The sequence below is a fragment of the Accipiter gentilis genome, chromosome 8 (assembly GCF_929443795.1).
Source record: "Accipiter gentilis chromosome 8, bAccGen1.1, whole genome shotgun sequence".
Classification (NCBI taxonomy): domain Eukaryota; kingdom Metazoa; phylum Chordata; class Aves; order Accipitriformes; family Accipitridae; genus Astur; species Astur gentilis.
The window spans coordinates 17,356,459-17,381,359 of NC_064887.1; the positions used below are offsets into that span (position 1 = coordinate 17,356,459).

Below are 24,901 nucleotides of genomic sequence, written 5' to 3' on the forward strand. Positions count from 1 at the left end.
ACACCATCATTATCAAGGGCTTCTGAAATAGTCTAGAGATGAAAGTTCCCAGAAAAGCAAGCATAATGAGTCTGTTTCTTCCAGAAAATTGAGTGCCACTTTGCTATGTGATGCAGACAGTAAAAATAAATTGTTTTAAAGAAAATATCAGAATCCCAAAATACAGTCAACTCAGTACAGCTGTAACCAAGAATTCTGCAGCATGACACACGGTTTTCTATGTTGTAAAATGAACAAGGCAAGAACTACTTTAGCTGTTATTTTACACCATGACTGAAAGCACAAGCAGCAATCTAGAGTAAATGCAAGATCCTTAGGTAGTTCGAAAAAGAATTCATTCTTTATTAAAAAAAAAAAAAAAAAAAAGACAGCAACTTCTGCCTCTAAATGAACTAAAAGGATTTAAAATGCAAGTAACATGACCAGCTAACACCAATTCAAAAAGGAACTGCGGGAAAAAAAAGTGATCTTTGTGACTAGTAGCTCTATTGCTACCATGCAAAAAAAAAAAAAAAAAAAAAAAAAAAAAAAAAAAATCTGTAATGGAGACCCATAAACACATCACCATCATTTGGAAAATGCTGTCTACATTTTTAAGATATTCCTAAGACTACAGAGATGAAGAATGTATATTTCAGTGATTGAATATGAAGAAAAGGAAAGAAAGTCTAGATTAATAGAATGGAAACTATGGGTTGAGCTGAAAAAAATACAAGTTTCTGATTTTATAAGTTAAATCAGTTCACATATAGTTTGATGTACCTTAAATTTATTCTGTTTGTAGACATTTAGAGGTAAATAGGTACCTGAAGCTGTCAGCAACTTTAATAATTCCAGATCTATTTCTTTTGGCACAGGCAGAAAAGCAAAAAAAGGAGAGAAAAAAAAAATATCTAATTTTCTGGTGTCACGGTTTAACCCCAGCCAGCAACTAAGCACCACACAGCTGCTCGCTCACATCCCCCAACCAATGGGATGGGAGAGAGAATTGGAAAAAAAAGTAAACCTTGTGGGTTGTGGGTTGAGGTAAGAACAGTTTAATAGAACAGAATGGAAGAAAATGATGATGATGATGATGATGATAATGTTACAATAATATTAATAAAATAATTGGAATATACAGAAAAAGTGATGCACAATGCAATTGCTTACCACTTGCTGTCCAATGCCCAGTTAGTTCCCAAGCAGCGATCTGCCTCCCTGGACAACTCTCCCTAGTTTATATACTGGGCATGACGTCCCATGGTCTGGAATACCCCTTTGGCCAGTTTGGGTCAGCTGCCCTGGCTGTGTCCCCTCCCAACTTCTTGTGCCCCTCCAGCCTTCCTGCTGGCTGGGTGTGAGAAGCTGAAAAAGCCTTGACTTAGTCTAAACACTACTTAGCAACAACTGAAAACATCAGTGTGTTATCAACATTCTTCTCATACTGAATCCAAGACACAACACTACACCAGCTACTAGGAAGAGCACTGATTCTATTGCAGCCAAAACCAGGACACCTGGATAGCAAAAGATAGGCTGAAATCCAGTTACTCTACATCTTTGTATCATTTATCAATGAAATGCATATAATTTTTAAAACCTTTTAAAAACCAGTCACGGACTAGATTCAACACTTTATTTCTGAAATCTTTCCCTCATACATGATGATGTTCAAAAAGCTTTTGATATTTTATAAGTAGCACAAGCAGAACTAGATGAACACAAGTATGGTTGTAAGTATATGCGTGTAATGCAACAAACCCCCAAATTTAACAGAAATATTTGCTACTAGCACATCATATATAATAAATTATAATTCTGCTTTTAAAAAGTGCACACAAGCAGATCATTAGCACGTATCAGTATTTGTTAGGATGGCTAAGCATTTGCAAAAATGGAAAAAAAAAAAATCAACATTTTACACATTATAAATAACTAACACTGAAATACTACATTTAACACACAGGTATTGTCCATGCATGAATTAGCTTATGTTTTCATTCAAAAAAAAAAAAAAATTAAATATACATTCTAAATTACATAGATTTATCTGAATGTACTACTTTTAAAAAAAACCTATCACAGCATATATCTATAAAAACAATTACTTTCTCAATCAAAAGTGGTTTTGTATTAGTTCTGTATCAGCTGAATGTTTACATGTGTTTAACCTGAGGCATAAGTCAGTCTTACTCACTTCAGTGAACAGCAGCTCTTGTACTCAAACACAGCCAAATATCTAAATACCTTACTGAAGCTGAGTCACCATGAAAGGGTGACAGTCAGAGCTTAAAATATGCCTGTATCTAAAATACTTTCCTACTTATATTTTTTAAATATTACTATAGTATAGTACTGATCACAATGGGCTGTAGGGAAAAAAAGGCTGGATGGGACAGCCTTGTGGCTGCAAATATTTCATGCAGTGTGGTAGCATGTGCTATATTGGTGCTAAGCTACAGGGAAAAGAAAGGAAGGGAGCCTAATGGTCTCTAAATTTTTGCCTGTCTTAATAGGAGATATCATTACCTTGGGCAACTAGACTTCTACAGTAACAGAAGTATAATGACTGATATAATTATTAATAATTAAAATATGGAAATTACTGTGCAACCAGTCCATGGGTGTTTTCTTCCCCCATGCAAACTGAAAGGTAATCTGTGATCACCTGCATTTACCAGGGACTAAAAGGACGCAGGTAAGATTTTACAGCACAGGACATAACACATGGTAAATTTGCTGACCAATTCACAACTTTGTGTGCATACCCCCCACACACACCTGTCACTACCATCATGCAGTCTGCCTTTTCACTTCTGTTCCATGAATAATACAATTCTTTGTATCAGTAACACCAGGCAAATTTTCCATATGTGACCAGCCAGTAGGATATACAGTGATGACTGACCTGCTTTTCCTTGCCCACAACACAAGTTTTCCTAGGGAAGAAGTAACAGAGTATGCAATCCTGTAAAATACTATAAGGCTTCAACAGCCTTGCCTCCAAAAAGATTTAGAGCCAAATCTTGAAAAGTTTCTTTATTAATAAATAATCTAAAGAATTCAGCCAAACATTGTTATGTATGCAGCTTTCAAAAACTGGACATAATTCTGGATGCTCTGGTTCTTGTTCTCTGACTCTTGAAGGCTGTTCTCCAGCTCTTTCAAACGTACTTCATGGTGCTTTTCATTCTAAAGAAAAAAAGTGAAGTGCAATGCAACTTAGAAATAAAATACAAATCAATCAAAATTATAATGTAAGACAACTAGTACCTAATTTTATAAGCCTTATTTACCTGCAAAAGTTTTCAGAGGCTCCACAAAACTGAAGGTTCCCCCAAAGGCCTCAGAATATTGAAGCTTTATTTATGTTTAGTCAGGACCCAACTGAACATGTTTAAATAGGCTTATAATCCAAAAAAGGCCTGGGAACATAAAAACTAACCTTCTGGATTTTTATCATGAAAGATTCCTAGCATCTTAAATCTATTATGGACTTAACACTCTCTCCCATGTTGACTTTTCGAGGAAACATCTGTTACTGATCTCTGATGCAACATGATTTTTGATGCCTATAGTTCCTAATATATAAAAAGATGATTGATAGCAATATTACCTGCTCATTAGTTCCATAAATGATGCACACCATAGATAATATGTTATATAAATACTACCGATATTCAGGTATTTCCTTTTATGCCTATTATAGATTTCAGATGCTAGTTGGTTAAAATAAATTTAATTTTTTTAAAATGGAATTATAGTCACCAGATTTAAATCCAGCCTTAGGAAAAAATAATCAGGTTAGAATGAATAATTGAATAAAGTTACCTTCACAGTCCTATTTTGTTTCCAGTTTCACTACAACAACAGGAATAAGACCATTTTATAATTTTCTGTAATGCATTCTCAGTTGTATGTAAATGTAATTGGAATAAAAAGCAAGTAATTAATTTAGACCAGTTCGCTCAGACATATCTTTCACATTTATACTTTACCTGTAAGCTTCAAATGGAAACCATTTGAAAACATACCTATGAGTTTTTCTGGGATGAAAGACAAGAAAATTTTCTTTATTTTCTATTTTACTTTAACATAGTAAGAAATTCCTATGAAAAAACATCTGAAGTAGCATAAAACACTAGCCAATGCCTGATTTTATTTTAAGAACACTTTTGTTTTAGGGTAAATGCAGATGTTAAGTTACACTTGATAGAGACAAAAATTAATTAAAGCATACTGAATTCAGAGCAGTATCTCTGATGTCTTATTTAAATCTTGAATAGAGTTTGCATTTAGGTTGGCTTGATTTTAATCTTCAATACTGCAAGTCAGAATACAGAATATTGTTTTTGAAAGTCTAGGAGAGTGATAGTAAACATTTTTAGTGTCCTCTGTAATTATTTTATATAGCTTTGTAGCTTATTATCACTGATCATAGGACAGATCTCTAACTGTATCAAAACTTTGATTAAAGCAAATGATTTGCCATCACTAATCTAGGGAATTCAGTGATGTCTGACATTTTATTAATAGAAAATGTGCTGAAATTTTCTGGCTTAGATAAAACAATGTTTTGTTTTCAGATAGTATTACTCATCCAAAATACCTTCTTCGACTGTGGCTCTGCTGAATATGTAAGTATCAACGTATCAAAACTTGGGCATTTAAAGGCTTGACACTTTGAAAAATCAGAGTATCTCCTTTGTCACTAACTACATTTATGTAGGACATTGCTATGTGAGCTGAAAGCTTTTCACAAATTGAAGTAATATCAGATTCTTGTAATCAGCTCAGGAAAAAAATACCAGATACCACTATGTCATTATGGAACTGTTACTCATTTATTCAAATCTAGGCATGCTTACTGAACATGTTGTAATTTCCCTCTCAGATTAATCTTCATACATATTTTTTTATTTTTGCCTTGCTGGGAAAACTGGATTGAGTAAGAGATGTAAAGTCAGTATTATTCTAGTGATTTAGTTAGACTGGGCATCTGTTAAGTCTGTTAGAAATGTCAACAGACAAAAGTATATTGTCAAGTTGAATTAATTTACTGTTCCTGAAAGTGTGTATCAATTGTATTAGTAGTGTGTTTTTCAGTAAAAGGAATTTTTACTGTAAATGGTGATGCGGTAAGTAATTTCTTAAGTCATAAACAGTATTATTTACTTACATGGTGAAATATGGAGAGGAGTTGTTTTTTCTCTTCTTGCCCCTCTCTCACTTCAGTTTCAAGTGCTAGCATTTTTGTCTGAAGGGCTTGTTCTTTGTATGACATTTTTTCCAGTTCTTCAGCTACCTATAATAGTAATGAGAGAGAAATTATGTATGTTTACTTTCACTTAAAGCCCAAACGAAATTATTTTCTTATACCTTAGCATTAATAGCTCTACTTCCTATTCTGTCATCTAATACTTCAGTTATTTCCCATGCACAGAAATTAAACTAACATGGGAAATATTCTGGCTAAATTTGAAAGAAGTTTCAATTTGGAAAAAAATGTAATATTATTGGGAGGGAGACACTTTTGTAACTCATTTTTAAGTTAAGCCAAACTTGCTATTTTTTCAAACCCAAATCAATATCCTCACACAGTACTGAGAAAATTCAGATAGTTTATTTAGATGATTAATCTGAGACAGAAATTACAACTTCATAAATATTTTCTGATTAAACTAATATAATTCACTGTAATCTAAATTCCTACATTTCCTCTTCCATTTGATTTACTGTTTGCATCCTTTCTACAAATGAGAAATTTCTGCTTAGTATTGAAAGTGTGCAAAGCCTTCCTCTAAAATGAGAAGGATTTCAACACTGAAGTTCTTGTGGGCTGTCCATTAAAGAAAATAAGAAAAAGGCAAAATTAAGCTTTTGTTCAGAAACTTTTGCCACATGTGTGGGATTTAGTATTAGGTGCTTAAAGCATTTTGATTTGCCACCAAAAAAATTATAGTGAAATGTTGGTCCACTGACCTTTGTCATTAATTTCAATAGGATCTGAATACTACAAAGGAGTTGAATTGTGTAATCTATAGTTCAACATGCAGAAATTCCCAGTAAGTTTTTAGTATTGCTCCCTATGTGCAAAATAATCTTGTCCCATCTTTTCTTCTCAAGCACATTTGGGTTTAATGCTATTTTTAAATAGAAAATGGCAAACAAGATCAAGAGATGTATTAAATCATCAATACCATTTTTCTCCCTTCTTCCAAAGCAGATTCCAGTTGTCTGGTTAATCCATTATATTCTGCAATTTTCTCTTCAAGCTGCAATTTACTGCACTGAAGACTCTCATCTTCTTTTTTGAGTTGACAAGCAAGTTCTTCATTTTGAAATTGCATCTTTTCTAATTGCCTTTATGCAAAACAGATTAACGCATTATAGTTCACTATAGCAGAAAAGTGTAGGAATTAATTGCAGTCAGATTTTTAAAAAGTTACCTTTTAAGATCTTCATATTTCTTCTGAATGTTACAGTTTTCTTCTTCTAAGGAATGACTACCCACAGAAGTTACACTGTCCTCCTCCTGTGAAAATGACAATTAGTTTCTAGTTGAAAAGACCTATATTTAGGACATAACAGAGTAAAGTAAGCTTGCCTATTAAAATCCAATCAAACAATTTAACTGTAATTTCAGGTAAATGCCATATTATGTTGAAGTAAACATTATCTTGTATTTAAAACAAATAAAATACAGCCAAAGTAGCAAACTAAAACGTTGTGTGAACTCTTTAAGACTGAAAACCCAGTATGTAACAAAGTGAAGTCCTAACAAAACCCATACGCTGCTCACACAGCCTTGTGTATTAGGAGTTGGCTGGGTCTACCTCCTTGTGAACTTTGACTCTTAAGCTTTAGATTCCAGCAAAAATAAGTTCTCTCACACTACAGTCAAAGGAAGCATAAAAATAATACTGCATATATATACAGTTATCACAGAACACTGTAGCACTGGCAAGGAATTTCAGAAAGTAGTTAATATCAAAAAAGACAATCAAGTTCGTAAAAAGAGGTATATCAGTAGCGGAAGCTGAAGAAAGCAAGCAGCCAAACTGTCTTCCCCTGCGCAGCATCCAGACTGACAAATTTTTACATGTTTTCTTTTAAATGTCGTAACAGTAGTGATGAGATTAATGCTCTTGCTACCATACATCAACAGCAGATTAGCAATAAATAGCCACGTCACCAGCCTGCTGGCACCATTATTTAAGGGGCAACCTTCATCATTCACTGGACTACCTCAAGTGGTTCCATCCAGTAATTTGAGCTAATCTGGTTGATTTTGTTTACGTGAATTACAGGCTGTTCAGCTAGCAGACTGGTAGTAACAGAAATCTCCAGCAGAGGAGCAGTAAACTGATGTCCTGGTCTGGCTGAACCCAGAAGAGGGTTTCTACACATGGTCCAGCTGCTTCAAAAGGAATTTTCCTAAATTCTGGTCATACGATCAAGGATCAGAAGTTCTAAAGGACATCACCGAGATTTAAGGCTGAAACTTAACTGCTGTTCCACCAGCCTAGTGATTATATTCCCAATTACTTCACTATACTGAAGAGGTTTTTTGCATTTATTCAGGAAAACATGTAGTTAAGACTAAAATTATATACATCATTTTATATATGCACCTCAAAATTAATTGTTGCTTACGTACTTTGCTAAGCAAAGATGGATTTATGAGCTTATGAGCATCCCTGGAAGGAGTATTTAAAATGATACAAACAAGAACAAAATTCAATGCTATAAAGATCATCTTGACAAGAAATTTAAAACAAAATCAAGAGCTATTTTTTTTTATAAGCATATAAAGTCTACAGGGACACAGAGACTCTCCGTGTTTCCGCTGAAGTTTTCCCACTGACGCAGGGAGAAGATTAAGCCCCCCCCCCCCCCCCCCGCTGATTTAAACACCTTTGTCAATTGTGCTAGCAGAGTATTTTCTTCTAACTCAAAAGCACATTTCAAAAAAAAAAAAAAAAAAGAAAAGAGAGAAAAGAGAACAACAAAAAACCCCAAGCTTAGCCCTGCCATTGAAATTGACAGAAAAAAAAGCTGAGGAATATTCATATTCAGCCTTAAGAGAAAATACGAGCAGTAGTGCTAAAATACTACTAAAAATAGAAATGATCCTATTAAGCATATTTTTAAAAATATTTTATCAGCCAACACAATGTAATCATTAAAATGTTAAAGTTATACATCATCAACAATAAAATTTATGACTATTTATCTGAGTAAATATTGTCTGCTTCATAAATCAGTCATTAAAAACAAAACTAATGTGGAATTAAATTATTCCACTAGACACAAACAATAACTAGACTTGCACATTTATTTCCAGGGAAGAATTCTGCAACACATCTCTGGACATAAGTATTCAAGAGGATCAAGAATATACTCACTTAAAAGATACAGAATCTAAAAGCAACTAGGCTTGTCATGTACTGAATTCACATATATACAGTTGGCAATAGTTTCATTTGCATTATGCTGTTTCTACAGAAGAAGCTTTTGATTTATGAAGCAAATAACAAAGGAAACTATACAACTGTCCAACACGTTAATAGGAAAAAAATGTTCCAGAGACTTTCTTCCACATAACTTTCTCACTTATCTTTAAAAATCAGCATGTTCTAAGCACCTGAACCTGCAGCTCCCTAAGGGTTTTGCATTTCTGTGCATGGATCCTTTCCCAGGACATAAGCTTTTCCTGATATCCTTGCTGCTTTTCCTCAGCTGCTTTCAGCAAGTCACAAACATGTTCTAACTCCTTTAACTCAGCCTCTGTTTTGTCCCTCACCTGCATAGTAGCATCACAGGAGAAAAATGTAAGTATAAAACCATAAATTAATTGTTGCAATACTTAATGGCTTTCCATGTAAGTAATAAATCTGAAATTCTACACAAGTTGCATATCGCCTATTTATAAAATACTGACAAAGTTACAAGTTCATCATTCGAGAAATTTCCACCTCTGACTACATTTCATTAAAGACTCAGTGACACTCACAATGAACATACACAAAATTATGCAAGTGTTAGCAGTTCATCATGCAACAGCAAATTTTGATTTTATTTTTACTGCAATATATTTTGGGAGATGGCATACAGACACACTATGCAGCTTACAGGAAAAATTCTGACCATACAAGTATTGCAGTATTTGAAAAGAGGGCAACACCTAATGCCATCTGAAGCCACATAAAATGTTGTGCAAGTATTATTTATGGGATCAGAAAATATTTTTCTCCATTATACAACTCAATCATGGAAAAATAAAGTTAGTATGAAATAAAATGAACGATCTAAGATGCTTCTCTGTGAGGACTAATTCTGCTTTCTAAACCAGAACATTGCAGGCAATGGAAAACCTGTCCCTGCCTCAGCTTTACACTTAAAAGAATATGTATTTTGATGAGCTGTGGAACTGAGGAAAGTGATTTTCCTACCAATTTTTTACTGTTTTCTGATGCTTAAGGATGCGCTGTGTTCCAGTATTCAGCTCCATATGCTGAAAAACTTAAAACTTATCTCTGTATGGATTCTCTGTTTTAACTGCTAGTTAAAACAAACAAAGCAGTCTTACAGTAGGTTTGCTTCCCTATGCAACTTTCACAGCTGTTCTGTCGAGAGACCTAGTTTTAAAATCATGAACACTAATATCACATTTTAAAAAGTGATAAAAGAATTCTCGAATTCTAAAATAGCAGCCCAACTCTTTAGTCATTATTCTAAGAACCATTTCTCACCTGTTTGCAATCGTGTAGTATCCAAAAAAACCCACCAGCTCACAAGTAAGAGTTAGTAAAACATTCAGTGAATTTAAAAACAATTCTATATATGGAAAACAAAAAAAGAACCAGTACCTTCTGACTTCTAATAAGTGGATCACAATAACGTAGGAAAGATCAATGTCCTACAGAATTGTTTGGAAACATGCTTCACTACTGCAAAACTTACCTTATCTACTTCTAAGCATTTGTTTTCAGTAATTCTTTTGTTTTCATTTAAGACTGTTTCATATCTGGATTTCAATTCTTCTACTGCTGTTTGTAATTTTTGTACCTAGGACAACATATATTTTTCCACATACATTTGCAAGGCGTATCTTTTAAATATAGAAAAGACACAATCATCAGTATGGAGCATAAAGGAAAACCTTTGATTTCTAAATAGAATCTCAATATTTGTCATTATATGAAGTTATTTATTTTCGTTATCCTACTCACCACAGCAAATATAAAAGGGTTACCAGGTGAAGAGCGCTCAGATATCAAAATCTCATTTTCAACAATCGAGGATGAGCTACCGTTGTGCTACAGAAGCAGCAGCATGACTTACCCTTCTCTCCCTACATAACAAGTATCACCAACAGTTCCCATCTGGAGTCACCACAGCTACGAGCTAGGGTATTTCATCCCACTCACTGCTTTAAGGCTGGGTGTTCCCTGGAACTACATCTCCCATCTTAAAGCTGGCAACTTTAATTGTGGTGATGCATTCCACAGACAAGGCACACTGGCTGTACTTAGATTTTGTGTTATGTCTTTTGTCAATGATTTTAAAAAGAGGTAAGTGAAGATGGTCAGGGAAATGCTGTTTATACTATAGCAGAAATATATACAACTTTGAATCAATGTTCTAGAATGCCTTCTGTGTAAATAAAGCCAAGTACAAAAAAGGAATTGATAAAAAGCCCATTTTAAGTCTGATTTATATGTTTTGCTGGTATTTTCAATGTGGAACTGCAGATATAAGATGACTAAATAAGATGACTCTTACAACAGTACCTGAATGCTGGTTTACTGTTCTTAGGAATGAGGAAATAAAGATATGACCAAGGAGAGGCTAAATATCATTGGATATGTCCACCAAAGACATCAGACTCAAATTTTACTTTTTAAATATAGTTTACCGGGTTGCCAACTTGCTTTTTAGGAAGCAAATCTTTTCTAAGCAAGTAAGTAATTAGCTCTGTTGGCTTCAATGAGCTTCAACTGGGCTTCACACAATTCAGTAAGGATTATGTGTACTAGTGTGGAGACTACTCTTGGATAGGGTTTGTAATGGCATTCTCTTCTATCATCCTCAGCGTTAAGACAGTATAATAATCACTATGACAACAAATCTGTTTTATTACAAACAAAACCTTCATCTTTTCCTCAAAGCTGCTTACAACTTTACAACTTTAAAAACCATACTTGAACATTTCAAATATGCTAGTCACCTGATTTTTATACTGTTCAACAAGGTTTTCCTGCAGCTTTGCCTTTTCTTGCAGATTTCGCAGCTCATTTTCAACAGAAATGGTATTGTTTTCCAATGTAGCAAGGGAAGCCTTGATTAAAACATGGAATATATAAAAATTGTAAGAGTGTTATTAAAATAGCACAATCTACAATATGATAGTACTAGCAAGTGACCTGCAGGCATTAAAAAGACCCACACAATCATTTATCCTGTCAAACAAAAATAATAGCCCACAGTTCATTTGCCAGCTCATGAGAACACTTACTTCATAGGATAAACACAATACAAAACCTGTACACCCTTTAAAAATTGAAATTAATAATTGAGCTAAACTCAGTTCTTTAATTTGAAAGAAAGTTTTACAAACATAAAAGAACAATTTCTAGTTAAGCAATTTTGTAGCTACTGACAGTAAAATAAATGGCATCCTGGTTAAGCACGTAGATGATTAGACAACCCTGTTCCTAGCTTTGCCACAGATTTCTGACACATTTTCAATGTCTCATTTTCACTTACTGTAAAAAAAAGATGGCAAAATTTATTCTACGCGTTTGGGATCTCTAGACAGAAGGCCCAAAGGGAATTAATGTGGTTATTTCATTAATGTATCAGAAATACAGAGCCATTCAACAATGATTTATAATGATCTCACCTTTAGTTTTTCATTTTCAAGGTAAATCTTTTCATTTTCAGACTTAACACAATTTAGCTTTCCAATAATTTCCTCATCTGAGTTTTTTCTCCATTCCTCCTTTCTTTTCAGGTCTTCCAAAAGGCTTGTGATCTGCCTTGTTAGATATGCAAGAACTTCTGTATAATATACAAGGTTTCCAAAACTCTCACTATGCAAATTAAATTGTACCTTAACACATACTCCTTCACTGTTCTTATTTAAACAAAACAAAACAAAACAAAACAAAAGAGAATGCATTTAAGCATCCCAAGAAAGCAGTATCTATTGAAATAAGAAACTATCCAAAAGAGTGGTCCACCAAGGAAGTGGTCCTAGCTCAAATATAAATAAATCCATTATCTAGAACACCCAAGCATACTTCCAAGACAATTATGCATATACATACTGTACAAAATTGAACGATATTGAATTTATAGGGTCTATCAGATAATGTCCTATTAAGAACATTCCATAGCTAATTTAGGAATGGTACTTTCCATTATTAAAAGCAACAGGAATTAAAACCAGCTGGAAGCAGAATGAGTACTTGAGGGAAGTCTCATAGCTGTTTCCCTTTTCTTATTCTTTCCTAGATGCCTCCTCATGTACACTGGACCAATAGTAGGCTAGACAGATTTCTGGACTGATGTCATGTACCTGCACTCCTGTTAAATTCTAAAATATGCTGAAAATATTTTCAGAAATGTCAGATTTTCTGAAACAAAAACAAAAGAGTCAAGCCAAATTAATTTGAGCTGTTACATATTTGAGCATGAATCAAGTTCTTTGTAAAATAAATATTCTGTGTTAGACCTAGCATAAAAAGGCACCTACCAGTTTCTTTTGCTTGTTTGAATTACAATCTATATTTCTACCAACAGAAAAGGTAAAAGGATATGTCATTGTCTGCCAAAGAAAATGGCATATCCTTCATGTGCATTAAGATTTGACCACATAGTTTGAATAAGGTTCGACAATTTTGTGTTGCTTTTCCTTACAAGAATAAACTGTTCAAATGTTCACCTGAGAGGAGTCCTTCTCTGTCCTCTAGTGGGGTGAGACATTAGTGGAACTGAAATAATTTTGCCATCATTAGTCTGAAGTAGAAACTAGAAGCCTAAGAACCTTATTCTATACTGCAGCAGACAGAAGGGTTAACACTCAAGGGTTAACAAGCGGTTGAATCAGTTACTAAATAAGTGGTTCTCAGGAAGCAGCATAGTAGCTACTAGAAAGTTCAGGCTAATTGGAAGTATGCAGGGGAACGAAGATGTTCCTTACTTGTATGGGGGAATGAAGTTTTTTAAAAAGTTGTGAAATGCAGCAGAAAGAAGGCTAAAAATCTTAAATTTGTTCTAGTTTCCAACTTCTAAATTCTGCACCAAATTTTAAAATATGAATACATAGACTTTTTTTACATTGTCAACACTGAGTACTAAACTACTAAATATCAACACTGTGTGACTACAGAAGAAAACCCAGATCAACAGTTTAACTTACTTCTTAAGATCTTCTGTTTGAATTTCTAATGTTGTCTTTCCTTCAACCATTCTATCATGCTGGTTTTTCCAGACATCGGAAGCTGACAGTATCTCAGACAGTTCGACTTCCTAGAGAATACAGGAATTACAAATAATGTTACAAAATAATGCCATCTAGTTGTACAAATTTTTCTAAGCACAAGAGCTATTTAATATAAGATGGATTTACTGGATCTCCCTAGTACAAAGCAATGTAAGTTTTGTCTTGTCTCAAAAGAAGAAAATAAATAAAACTACCCACATTTTAAAAAGTTAAAGTCTAAGTACAGACTTACTTTCAAGTCAGGGATGCAGTTAAACACTGGCACTGTATATCAACTGTAGAATATTTCAAAATTTAAGATGAAAATATTTTCTTATAACAAAAATATTTGTCTCCAATATGTCTACTATATATAAATTACATAAATCAATACAAAAATTAATTTCTGCCAAAACATTTTAAGAATAAAAAATAATAGCTAGGTAAGAAATGCAAAGTTAGGTAAAGTCCCTCAAAGAAGTATGGATAATTAACCAACACATGCTATCTTGAAAGTACACTGGGTCTTCAATGGGGAAAGAAAACAACAGTGTGACTACAAAACATCAAAAGTTCAGTAGTTGCCAGCCCTCTGCACTGCAAAGTGTGCTTAAAGATCCACTACTGTCTTCTCACAAAAATCAAAGAAAAAAAAAGTTATTAAACATCTCCTGGTATACTAACTGGAAAAATTTATCTTTAATACTGACATATCAAAAATGATGGCAACACATCTAATAGTATGAAAACATACTCTTATTAGGAAATCTAAATAAGGCAATAAAGATCTCAGCACAGTTCTGATCTACCTGGCCTTTTTGAACATTTACATACTGTAGGGATATGCAGGGCAAGAATCTAAGGAACAATTTGGATTAAGGAAGTTTTGTACTTGGATTTTGAAAAGGTTCAGAGCAAGCTGCTGGGAAAAAGAAAGCTTAGTATCCATATGAGATGTCCTACACCAACAAATAAAGAAAACAAAGAGTTCAATCCCCAATCATGGACTCTCAGTTAGTATACTGTACTTCTGAGTTAGTGTATATCCATAAAGGTCTAACAGGAAGACAGGAGAGGTGTAACTGAAAGCTAGTAAGACTCCTCTTACTATAGTTTGAAGTGTACAACCTCATGGCTTAAGACATTCACTAAATTTTAACAAAACAAAGGCAGTGAACGTAGTAACAGTTTGAATGTCACTTACAGCAAACTTTATCTTTAACCAAGGAGCAAAAATATAAATGAGATAAAAAGACAGCATGACCAACCAACTTTTCCTATTTTCCACAGGTGAAAGTCTGTCAATTGTTCAATTTAAAACAATACAGGATGACATTGCTCACAGTGTAGTCGCTCACAGTGTAGTCACTCACACGTTCTCTTATTCTGGAGGTTAAATTTTCCACTGCTGCTTCAAAGTGTTGTGCTCTTTGTTTCTGGGATCTCATTACTTTTTTCAGAGCAGTCTTCTTTTGCTCACTTGTTTCCTTTAAGGCTAACATCTGGTGCTTGTATTCACCAACTTGATGTTTCCACTCTGCTATTTTCTTTTCTAGAGTCTGCAGCATAATTAAAGATCAACTCTTTTAAAATTCTGTAACTTACAGATCATTTTGTGACATAACATAATCAAGAATACCAATTACATTTATAATCTGTTTCCATAATATCTTTGTATCTCAAATCTTGTGGTTGATACAAAGAGATAGCCAAGATACGTACAACAGTAGGCAAGAGAAAATACATGTTGGGAAACTCATTACAAAGATGATCAAGAGAAGAGGTTGAGGAGGTGCAGAATCAGGCAGGAGTAGGGGGAAAGACAGCAGTCTAACCATCACTGTGTGCTTTTGGAAATGGATCCAGAATTTCAGTGTAGAAGGCATGGCATGGATGTTAAACACATTTATGAGGAAGAAAATAAAAGTGGTTTCATCATCCCTAGCAACTAATTTCTGTAAAGAGTATCACCTTAATGACACTACTAGTGATATTCACTGATGTAGTAGTAGTCTGTGCTCTGAATCTATAGTGAACATGCACACAACTAGGGCTGGAAATCAGTATAACTGCATACAAAATTTGAATATGAAAGTTAAGATCTTGGATTTGGGTTTAAGTCAAGAAGCTAGGAAAGGCCGGGGTCTTTTCTTGAATATATGTATTATGATATGGTCTGTGACTAGATGACAACATACTATTTTCTTGGAAGATCTCTGACTTTTTCCAATGCATATAATGGCCTCACTCTTTTAATGAAACAGAATTGTTTAGTGAAGAAACTATTTTTTTATGTGTTCAATGGATAGTGAAACAGAAAACGCAAAAAGAAAAGATTAAGCGCTCCCTTGCCCACAGCAGACAATTGTTTAAAGATAATTAAAACAGGCTATGATAAAGCTTATACTACAGCCGTAAATCACACATTGTAAGGACAACTTATAATTTCCTGAGTGCTTGGTTTTGTAGCACTCAGGAAATAAAATACCTTTGCATTAAATATATTTTTTATTTAAATACATGTAAAACTACATTTGCATTAAATGTATTTTTAATGCATCTACTTATATTATCAGATGTGTACAATGCAATCGAGATGAGAGCTGGGATCTACAACTGCCATTGTATTATCTTTTCTATTGCTGTTAATATTACTGACTAACTAGATTTTTACATCACTCAGATGAAGGCAGTGTACTGATCCCATCCAACCCAGGAAGCTGACCTCTCTAACTTCATGACCTTTGTATTTTTTCATCTACATATCACTTGTTATTTAAATGTGAATGGAAAAAAAAGACCAGACATTAAAACAATACATGATGACATACAATAAAAATAATATCAGACTCTGCTTCAAAGAGAATCTCACATGCAGTTATTTTTAAGGTGCTACAGCTTATCAAAAACATGAGCAAGCTACCAGTAGACAACTACTTTCACAAAGACAAGTGCAAGTTCCATTCATATTGCTTACTATTCTCTGCCAAACTACAGCAATGTAAGTAGGCTAGAAGTGTAAATAAATTGCTCAAGTCATTAATAAATATCCTAATCATAAGAATGATTAATGCATTTACTTCTTGCATTTGAGTCTAGGTCTGACACTTAATTATGTTATACATGAATAAAGACCAGAATGAGATGCCATTTACCTACTGACTACTTTAATGTACCAGCCTTATTCAAGATACGATTTGCCAGTTGCTATAAAATATGTATATTATGTATATGAGAGGGTAACTATCAGTACAGGTCCTGCTAATGGCCCCCAAACTTTTCAACAATCAATGCAAAATGTATGTGGTTTTCCAAGTAAAAGATGGTCTCAGGTACTGGTACTCACCAAAAAGGAAAAGTACTACTTCAAAAAACAGAAATGACAAAACCCCCCAAATATGCAGGAAGCAGTTTTCATATATAGATGCTTATAGGGCATTTAATAAACAAAGATGTGATTTGGCGGGGACAGCAGCAGAACACCTTCAATCAACAGGGCAAATAGAAAATCAGTCTATGTACAGACTTCAACTGTTGATATAAGTAAACTGCTGTTATCCCCTGTTACAACCGCAGGAGGTCACAATTACACTAAGAGTAAGTGCTTTGGGCATTATTCAGTGGCTGAGGTAAATTGAAAACAAGAATTAATTTCATAAAGGTAATGCGGAGCTTTCACAAGCTTTTGTCCAGATACTACCAAAATCATCATCAGGATTTAAGCTAGCAACTGACTTCAGCACTTTGTGCAGAGCAAACAAAACTTCTAAATAAAGACTGAATGAAGATACAGCTGTATATCAAGTTACTTTATGTAATTAAAATATTGGAATTCTATAATGGCACTAGGTAGAACAGGAATTCTATAATGGTACTAGGTAGAACAAGAAAGTAATTTTTATTCAGAAGAAAACGAGGTATTTATACAGACATAGACATATGTGACTTTTTTTGAAATTTAGTTGCTATAGATTACTTGACAACTTCAAATTATACAATTAATAGGGCATGCTACTAAAAAAAGTTTGGAAATTAGAAATACATTATTTTTAGCCAACATTTTCTCATTCATGCTTAAGTTCTTGACAAATTTCAAATACTGAAATCTGAGGCCAGCTCCAGCCTCTGACTCATGACCTCTTCCTTGCCTTGTTCTAAAGCCAGTAACTGATGCAAATGCCCAAATATGCCTCTTGCTTTTTAGAGCAGGAAATGAAAATAACTTCACGTACCTTCAACAAAGTGAGGTTAGATACTAGTCTTAAGTGTTCCTCTTTCAGTCAGTATTAAGAGTTTTATTGATTCCTTCACAGTCAATAAAAAGAAAGAGGTGGTGATTCATTACCCTTATTTTACAACAGAAACTCATCTTGGGGACTTGCCCATCTCCTTCTATGGACTACATGGAGACTGCCTCAGGATCGGTATCTATCATCTGGATAGCACAGTTAGGTGAGTGCAAATACTTCTGTGTGTTTAGCTGCTCTTCAGCAGAACTACTACTATGCACAAGCTAAGAAAAGAAGAAAAAAGAACAAACTTGCAATTAAGATAGTGTGGTCATGCAGACTGTGCAAAATATAAATGCTAATGATTTTTACTGTTTGGGGTTTTTCTTTTACCAAGGGTTTGATTTCAAGTGATACTTTAAGATTTAACTCTCACACCTGATTTAAACTCGGACCACAATAAGGATTTGCTATTTTTTTCAATAAACTGAAACACAAGTAAAAATATGCTGACCTGTATTTTCACTTTTAACTCATCATTTTCCACTTCTTTTCTTTGAATCTGACATTGCAGGTGAGCTTGTACTGCCTTTACTGATCTTGACAGGTGGTCTCCTTTCTGTACATTGACCTAAGAAAGAAAAACAAACACAAATTTATTGGTCTATGGAGATATGCTGTAAGATGCTATCTATGTTCCTTCTACTTTGCCATAGTTTCTAACTGACATTTGAATGTCCTCAAAAGCTGGAAAAGATAAAACATGCTCTACAATTATATTCATAAGCAGTAACTTGTTACTAATGGTATTAACGTTAAACAGAAATCACAAACTTGAAAGAGTGTATGTAAAATTGATGCCTCATATTTAATCTGACTCTTGAAGTAGTATGACCAAGGCCTGGAAGCACAAACTCAGACATCCAGGCTAAGCAAAGGCATTTAGCTAGCAGGTTGACCAAAATTAAGCCACATGGATCAGCTCTGCCCTAACTAATTAGGCCTGAACTGATCTTCATTAAATACTAAAGACCACCACCTGCTATTACAAGTATTGATACATTTAATTCAAACTCAAAAAAAAAGCATAAGGGAAGAGGCAGCTTATGTCACCAGAACCGAGGTCAGATGATTCTATGAAATTTCTTGCAACTTGATTCCCTTGGCTTGTTCTACATAAGAAATAATGAAAACAGGTAGAAAGAAGTCATATTATCAGTATAGATTAGAAAAGCATTGTAATGCACCAGTGCAAGTGTTCATTACAGATACCAGTAAGATAGGCAGACTCGGACTCAGGCATTGATGAAAATGCCATTTATTGGAGAAAACATAAGAAGGAACAAAAGGATAGCATAGATAATTATTTCTCCCTTCAGATCCTGAGCACACCAAATTGTTCAATGTTAGATAGATCTCTAGTCAGGGCACAGCGTGCTGCGCAGATGCCATCAACGCTGAGGTTTGATGGCATTGTGGTCTTCAGAATCTTTATAGGCTTTTCTGTTCAGCATTTCTACTCTCAAGCAAAAGGACGTTTCTATGAAAAAGTGCTGCTTCACTTCAAGATAAAGACAAGGATGTGCCAACTGCCAGGTGTGAAAGGGGGCACTCACACACGCTCCTCTATTATTAGCTGGCTAAGTTTATCCTGCAGCCAAGCATTATATTCTCTTGGTTAAGCAAAGAAAAATTCTTAAAGAACCATGGCTCTCAACAAACCCCAAGGAGTTAAAAAAAATCAAAGTACACCATTGTCCCCTCAAAGGTTTAACTGACCCTACTCTGTCCGTCACTAACACTGAACCACACTGCATTGTATACACATAAAGTGCACTTTAGGTATACGAGTACTGTAACACAAATTGCTAAACTACCAGTAAAATAATTTTGAAACTTTCATAGTACCTTCTTATGCAGGACAGATAACTCTTCTCTTCCTATGTTGGTTTCTGCACTGAGCCCCTTCTTTTGGCTCCAAGAATGCATGAGGTCTTGTCACCCTTTGATGATACTAGCTCTGCTGTCAGTACTACCTCTCCCTATTCATTGAGCTCAAAGAGTCATGGAAACTAACTGTGAACAGTAATCTGTTTAGTTTACTCCATATTACTTCAATATAAGTATTTTTTTCCAGAACTATTGCAAATCTGTAAATGAGAAGCCAAAAGCCATTAGTCTAGATGTATGCCCCTCCCTGAACCATGGGACATCAGTGTTAAGGATAACCTATATCCTCAGTAGGTTTGGATACAGTCTCAACGGTTTTAAGATATTTCTGTAGGAAACATCTTTAAGGATTTTCCTTTTTTTTCCATAGATCTTTGAAATAATTGCTCTTCTCAAAATTTAAAATTTATAAATAAGAATCTAGTATATTGGGAGAAAACATTCATTCCAACAGAACCGGTCACTCACTTTTTCAAGCTGAAGCCTGGATAAAAGTTCCTTAACATGTTTCTCCCTTTCAAGTATTTTTCTCCTGAGATTCTTCATAGAAAAAAAAATAACAAAGAAATTATTTTAATGTTTGTACACAACAATGCAACAGTAATGTATACTGATGAACATTTCAGCTGTAAAACAATTTGTAATGATAAAACACAAAAGCTCCCACTTTGCCACTGTCACCTGAGATTGTATGATCCCAAGACGTAGCCATTTTCAGATGTACAGCATAGAACAAAAGTGACAGAAATTTTAATTTACTTACAGTATTTTGGGTTTCATTTTCGCTTAACTTCTGCATCAAAGTGTCAATGTTTTTACTGTTTAACTGCAAGAGAGAAACCGGAAACATTAAAAAATTACTTGCAATTATAATTGATGTAGCATTTTTCAACAGTTTTGAATTTGGCACATATAATTTGCTACATTTTCTTATTTGGTACATATGAATGTAAAAGCTTGCATACTTATGAGCTACTTAGAGTTGGTGGTTTAAACCCTAAAGATTCAATTTATTTTGCGCATAGAACTTCATAGCTGAAGAAAACAAACTAGGCTCATTCCACACACCAATTTATTTATTTTAGCTAAAAGGACTCTAAATACCATAAATACTTAAGTGTTATTTAAACATTCAGTCAAATAGTAAAAGCATTTTTACAACTTGTAATATTTTAAAGATTAAGTATTAAAGCCTTTCAAGAACTTAAGTTAGATAGGAGAATTTGAAGATTGAACCAGAAAGCATAGGCTAGAAGATCACACAAGTAAACCTACATTTTTACTGTTACTACAAATACAAAAGAATTTATGTGCCTATCATATTGTCAGCTAAACTTCTCATCTTAAAACGTCTGATTCTGGGAGTTGGGTAACTTTCCATTTAAAAAAAACAGACTTGTGGGACTTGCAGGTTGTAAATCCTAAACATTTTAATTTCACTAGTGAGAGCATAAACCCATTGCCTCAGGGTGGAAACCTTGGCATCAGAAGTTCTACTGCAACTCCTTGCAAAGCATTATCTTATCCTGGCCTGCATGTAATTCCTCAGAATGTTCTGTAACCTTGATCCCATGTTTATCTGTAAAGTCAGTACATGGACCCCAATTCTGCATCCATGTTTCCACCTCCACATGCACTGCAAACTTACAAACATTGTATTCAGTAGTAGTCCTATCCTTTCCTGACTACACTGAGTCAGATTTGCTATCAGCAAAAAAATAATATATAAACAGGAATGGTGTTTTGTGACCCCATAGTAATTCATCAGCAAAACCAGAAGTGCTTAGAAGACTTCCCAGAACTGAGAAGTGACCGGAAACCTAAATTACTCATACCATTATTCCATTCTCAGGGAATTGTCGTCCCCACAGTTAATTCTCTATAAACTTCCTCTCTAATGAACAACAAAAGGCCTCATGCTGTAAGACAGCTAGCAATGTCTATGAAAACCTGAAAATCAGGAAGGTTACCCTTAAAATTAAAAAGTCCAGAATAAACACCTACCTCTGTTAGCTTGCAAAAGGTTAGCTTTATGGCTTCCAAAAGAAAGCTGAGAAAGTCAGCAATGACAAATCACATTTAATTTTAAAAGAAATCTACATTCTTCAGTCCATCAGGTTTCTGTGTGAGTTCCATATGACACTACTGTTAAACAGGAATTCACTGTGATCCACCTCCTGTTTTAAAATACATAGCCCACCAAATTCCTTCCAATTTTGCAGGAACTTTCTTAGTGCCCAGGACATAACAAAAAAATCGTCCCAATACGTCTATTAAAGATAATAAGACTAAACGTTAGTTTAAGACCTGTGTAAAAAATGTGTATTTGCATTGGTTCTATGTTTATGCCTTACATATTTTCTTACTTGGTGTTCTAGACTGTCAGATTCTTTGCTTAGATCAGTAAAATATTTTCCATCTTGGATGGCTTTTGTAGTTCTGTGATAATCCTTTTCATACAGCTGAACTGGTGAACAGAGTTTTTCTGCTTCTCCAGGCAGCACTTACGTACTTCCCTGAAATAGCATTCATAATTGTGTAACAATTTAGTATCACTCATGGTTAGGACACTGATCTTGCTAATTCAACATGAAACAAGTCAGCTCTTCGGGAGAATCATGGAGGAAAAATTTTAAAGATCAAAGACATCTCTCATTTATGACTTCCAACAAGGGTAAAAGCCTGTGATATCACAAGATGTACCCTCAAACTGATCACTCACAGAACACACCTAACCTATAAGGCAAAGGTAAACAGTTTACCTCCAGTGAAGGTGGAAACTAAGTCCTGCTCAGACACCATTATGTTTCACAGCAGAGTTCTTCCAATTTGGAAGCAGCAATGGCTTTTCTCTTCTCCCAGTTTGCAAAAACTCCTCACCAGGCAGGGCTGCACAGGAACATGATGCTGCCTGTGTCACGGCAAGTCCAGAGCCAAGTATCGGTGCCTACTACCTTAATGCCTCCCATTTTCCCCGCTTCCTTGTCAAGCACCAGGAACCTGCGGTCACCCTCACCCCTTCTCCAAACACCTCTCTTCTGCCTCTGCCCTTGCACTCCAGCATGATTGATGTCCTCGCCAAGAACAAAGTTATCTGTTTATTCAGTGCTCCACTGACTACTCATTATTTTTCAGAAGCTCATTGTCTTGCCCTCTCCACCCACCAGGATGCATTTCTCCTGCTTTCAGCCTGTGCCAGGTGCATCGCCATCAAAAGGATTTGTCAGACTAAGAGTTTATATTCCTATATCCGTATCTCCTTAGCATAATTGAGAAAATGAGTAACAGAATTTTGGAAGTCCCCAATGAAATAAATCACTTCCTCACACATCAGAATGTAGACTGCTCTGCTTCCAATTGTTGCCATAACGCAAATAACTACACTCCAAACGTCTAATTTTTTTTTATATATATATTTATGTGTCTTTTTATTACAGGCTTACATTTCCTGGCAGACCTCAACTTGTGTAACACAGTGCAGGTCTCTACAGCTTTTTCTTTGTTATATAACCAAAACTAAGTTCTTGAATTTAATTACTTCCAGTGAAAACAGCATCTTGGAAGATTAAACATTGCGTTTCATTTATCCTAGCCCATCGATGCAAGCAGAAAACAACAAATAAGAATTTTTCCATAGTTTCAGTATACCATTTTTTATGTCCAGCACTCTCACTTACCCATTTTTTAAAATATCAGCTACTTCCCATCTGTAGCTAGGAAGTATGTTTTGAAATATCTGTTTTGAATCTTGTTAACCGAGTAAATAGAATGAAAAAAATCAAGCTTAACAGGAACAGAATGAACTTGCCTCAGTAGCATGAGGAAGAAGAAACTTTTCCTGAAGATCCAAGTCCAGTAAAGGAGCAGTACCGCTACATACAGGTAAAGACGAGGATGACTGCGATGATGATGACATTTTGTTTTAACGCTGTGCAGCAAGACAATATATGTTAACATATATTGGTGTTCTGTGAATCAGTAACTGAAACATCACCGGCATCCCTGGTCATTCCCACTAGAAAACACAGTGTACCAGACCACGTAAACCCCAGTCTCGTCAGGATTGAATGCAGTTAATGCAACTGAAATCTTGCACACATATTCATAACTTGTAATCTCTTAAGTATCACAGAATTCACACGTTTGGTGCACAGAAAGCGATCCCCTCAACAGCAGAAAACCGAATACACGCGAAGGACGGCGTTTATAAAGCTCCCAGCTGCCATTTCCCACTCCCGCGCTCCCCGGCGCAGAGGGTGAGGAGCGGGGGCGCGGGCCCCCCAACAGCGGCCCTCACCCCCGGCCCCGTCCCCTCTCCCCTAGCCCAACGCTCCTGCCCCCGAGGTGTCCCGCGGGGCAGCTACCCCCCCTCACCGCCGCCCCCTCACCGCCGCCGCCGCCGCCCCCTCACCGCCGCCGCCGCTGCCCGCCGGGAGCCGTTGCCGCAGCAACCAGCCGTTGCCGCGGCCTGCTCCTCTGGTGGCGGGCGGGCGGGAGGCGGCGGCGGCGCCCTCCCCGCAGCCAGCCTTCTGCCAGGGGCCGGGACCCGTCCTAGCCCGCGGCGCAGCGGCTGCGGACGTGCCCCGGAGGACCCCGGTGGGGGCCGGTGCGGGCCGCGGAGGCCCGGGGAGACGGGGGTATGGGAGGCAGCTGTGCGGGCCGCTCCCAGCTCTGCGGAGCAGCGTGGGCCTGCGACCTCCGCGGGCCTGGAGAAGCAGCATCGCCCCCGTCCCCCAAAGAAAGAGTCTCAAGCCGTCAGGATTCCCAGGCGCGTCAAGAAGTGGCTGTATCCATTACCACCGCGTAACTTGTGCGGGCGGGGTGGTGGTCGTGCGCACGCAGGAGGTTGCTGTCGGAGCGAGATGGACAAGAAAGTTGGAGAGCTCTGGGGAGCTTTGGATCCTCTGGTTTCTTTCTGGGTGTTTCCATTAATATATTTTTTTCTGAGGTTAAACAGTGAGAACCCATGTAACCTGACTGTATGTGAAGCTTTTTTGGCCACACGGTTCTCAAACATTGTAGGAGAGCCACATATTTTTAAATAAACACGTTCTGATGAAAAACCAATTGCTCTTGCATCGCATGAGAAAGCACTAATGACACTTGAGGCGACACTTTATAGAATATCCAGGGGATCGCAACAGACGTAGGGAAAGATCACTTTCAGATAATTAAGTGTGCAAACCAGAATGATCATGTGGTATGAATACAATCATATGTATAGATACATATAGATCATATGTGTAGA

The 24,901-nt window shown here is 35.9% G+C and overlaps 1 protein-coding gene across 1 annotated transcript; it reads right to left on the bottom strand.

Annotated features, from left to right (window-relative positions):
* Positions 1-1,642: 1,642 nt before the first annotated feature.
* ODF2L (outer dense fiber of sperm tails 2 like) lies at positions 1,643-24,199 on the bottom strand. Its single transcript, XM_049809389.1, has 15 exons — positions 24,065-24,199; positions 23,449-23,581; positions 22,020-22,156; positions 20,417-20,479; positions 20,122-20,193; positions 18,218-18,334; positions 14,818-15,033; positions 13,412-13,521; positions 11,891-12,026; positions 11,216-11,326; positions 9,949-10,053; positions 6,432-6,517; positions 6,183-6,345; positions 5,162-5,287; positions 1,643-3,174 (listed from the first exon to the last, which is right to left on the bottom strand). Exons 2-15 carry the CDS (start codon positions 23,567-23,569, stop codon positions 3,046-3,048), a joined length of 1,692 nt encoding a protein of 563 aa, XP_049665346.1. The 5' UTR covers positions 23,570-23,581; positions 24,065-24,199; the 3' UTR covers positions 1,643-3,045.
* Positions 24,200-24,901: the final 702 nt, after the last annotated feature.

Coding starts and splice junctions, on each gene's coding strand:
- ODF2L (XM_049809389.1), bottom strand. CDS start 23,569: ATGTCATCATCATCGCAGTCATCCTCGTCTTTACCTGTATGTAGCGGT. Junction 15,034..18,217: donor AGTTAAAAGTGAAAATACAG/GTCAGCATATTT, acceptor ATTATGCTGCAG/ACTCTAGAAAAGAAAATAGC. Junction 10,054..11,215: donor TTGAACAGTATAAAAATCAG/GTGACTAGCATA, acceptor ATGTTGTCCTAG/GTACAAAAATTACAAACAGC.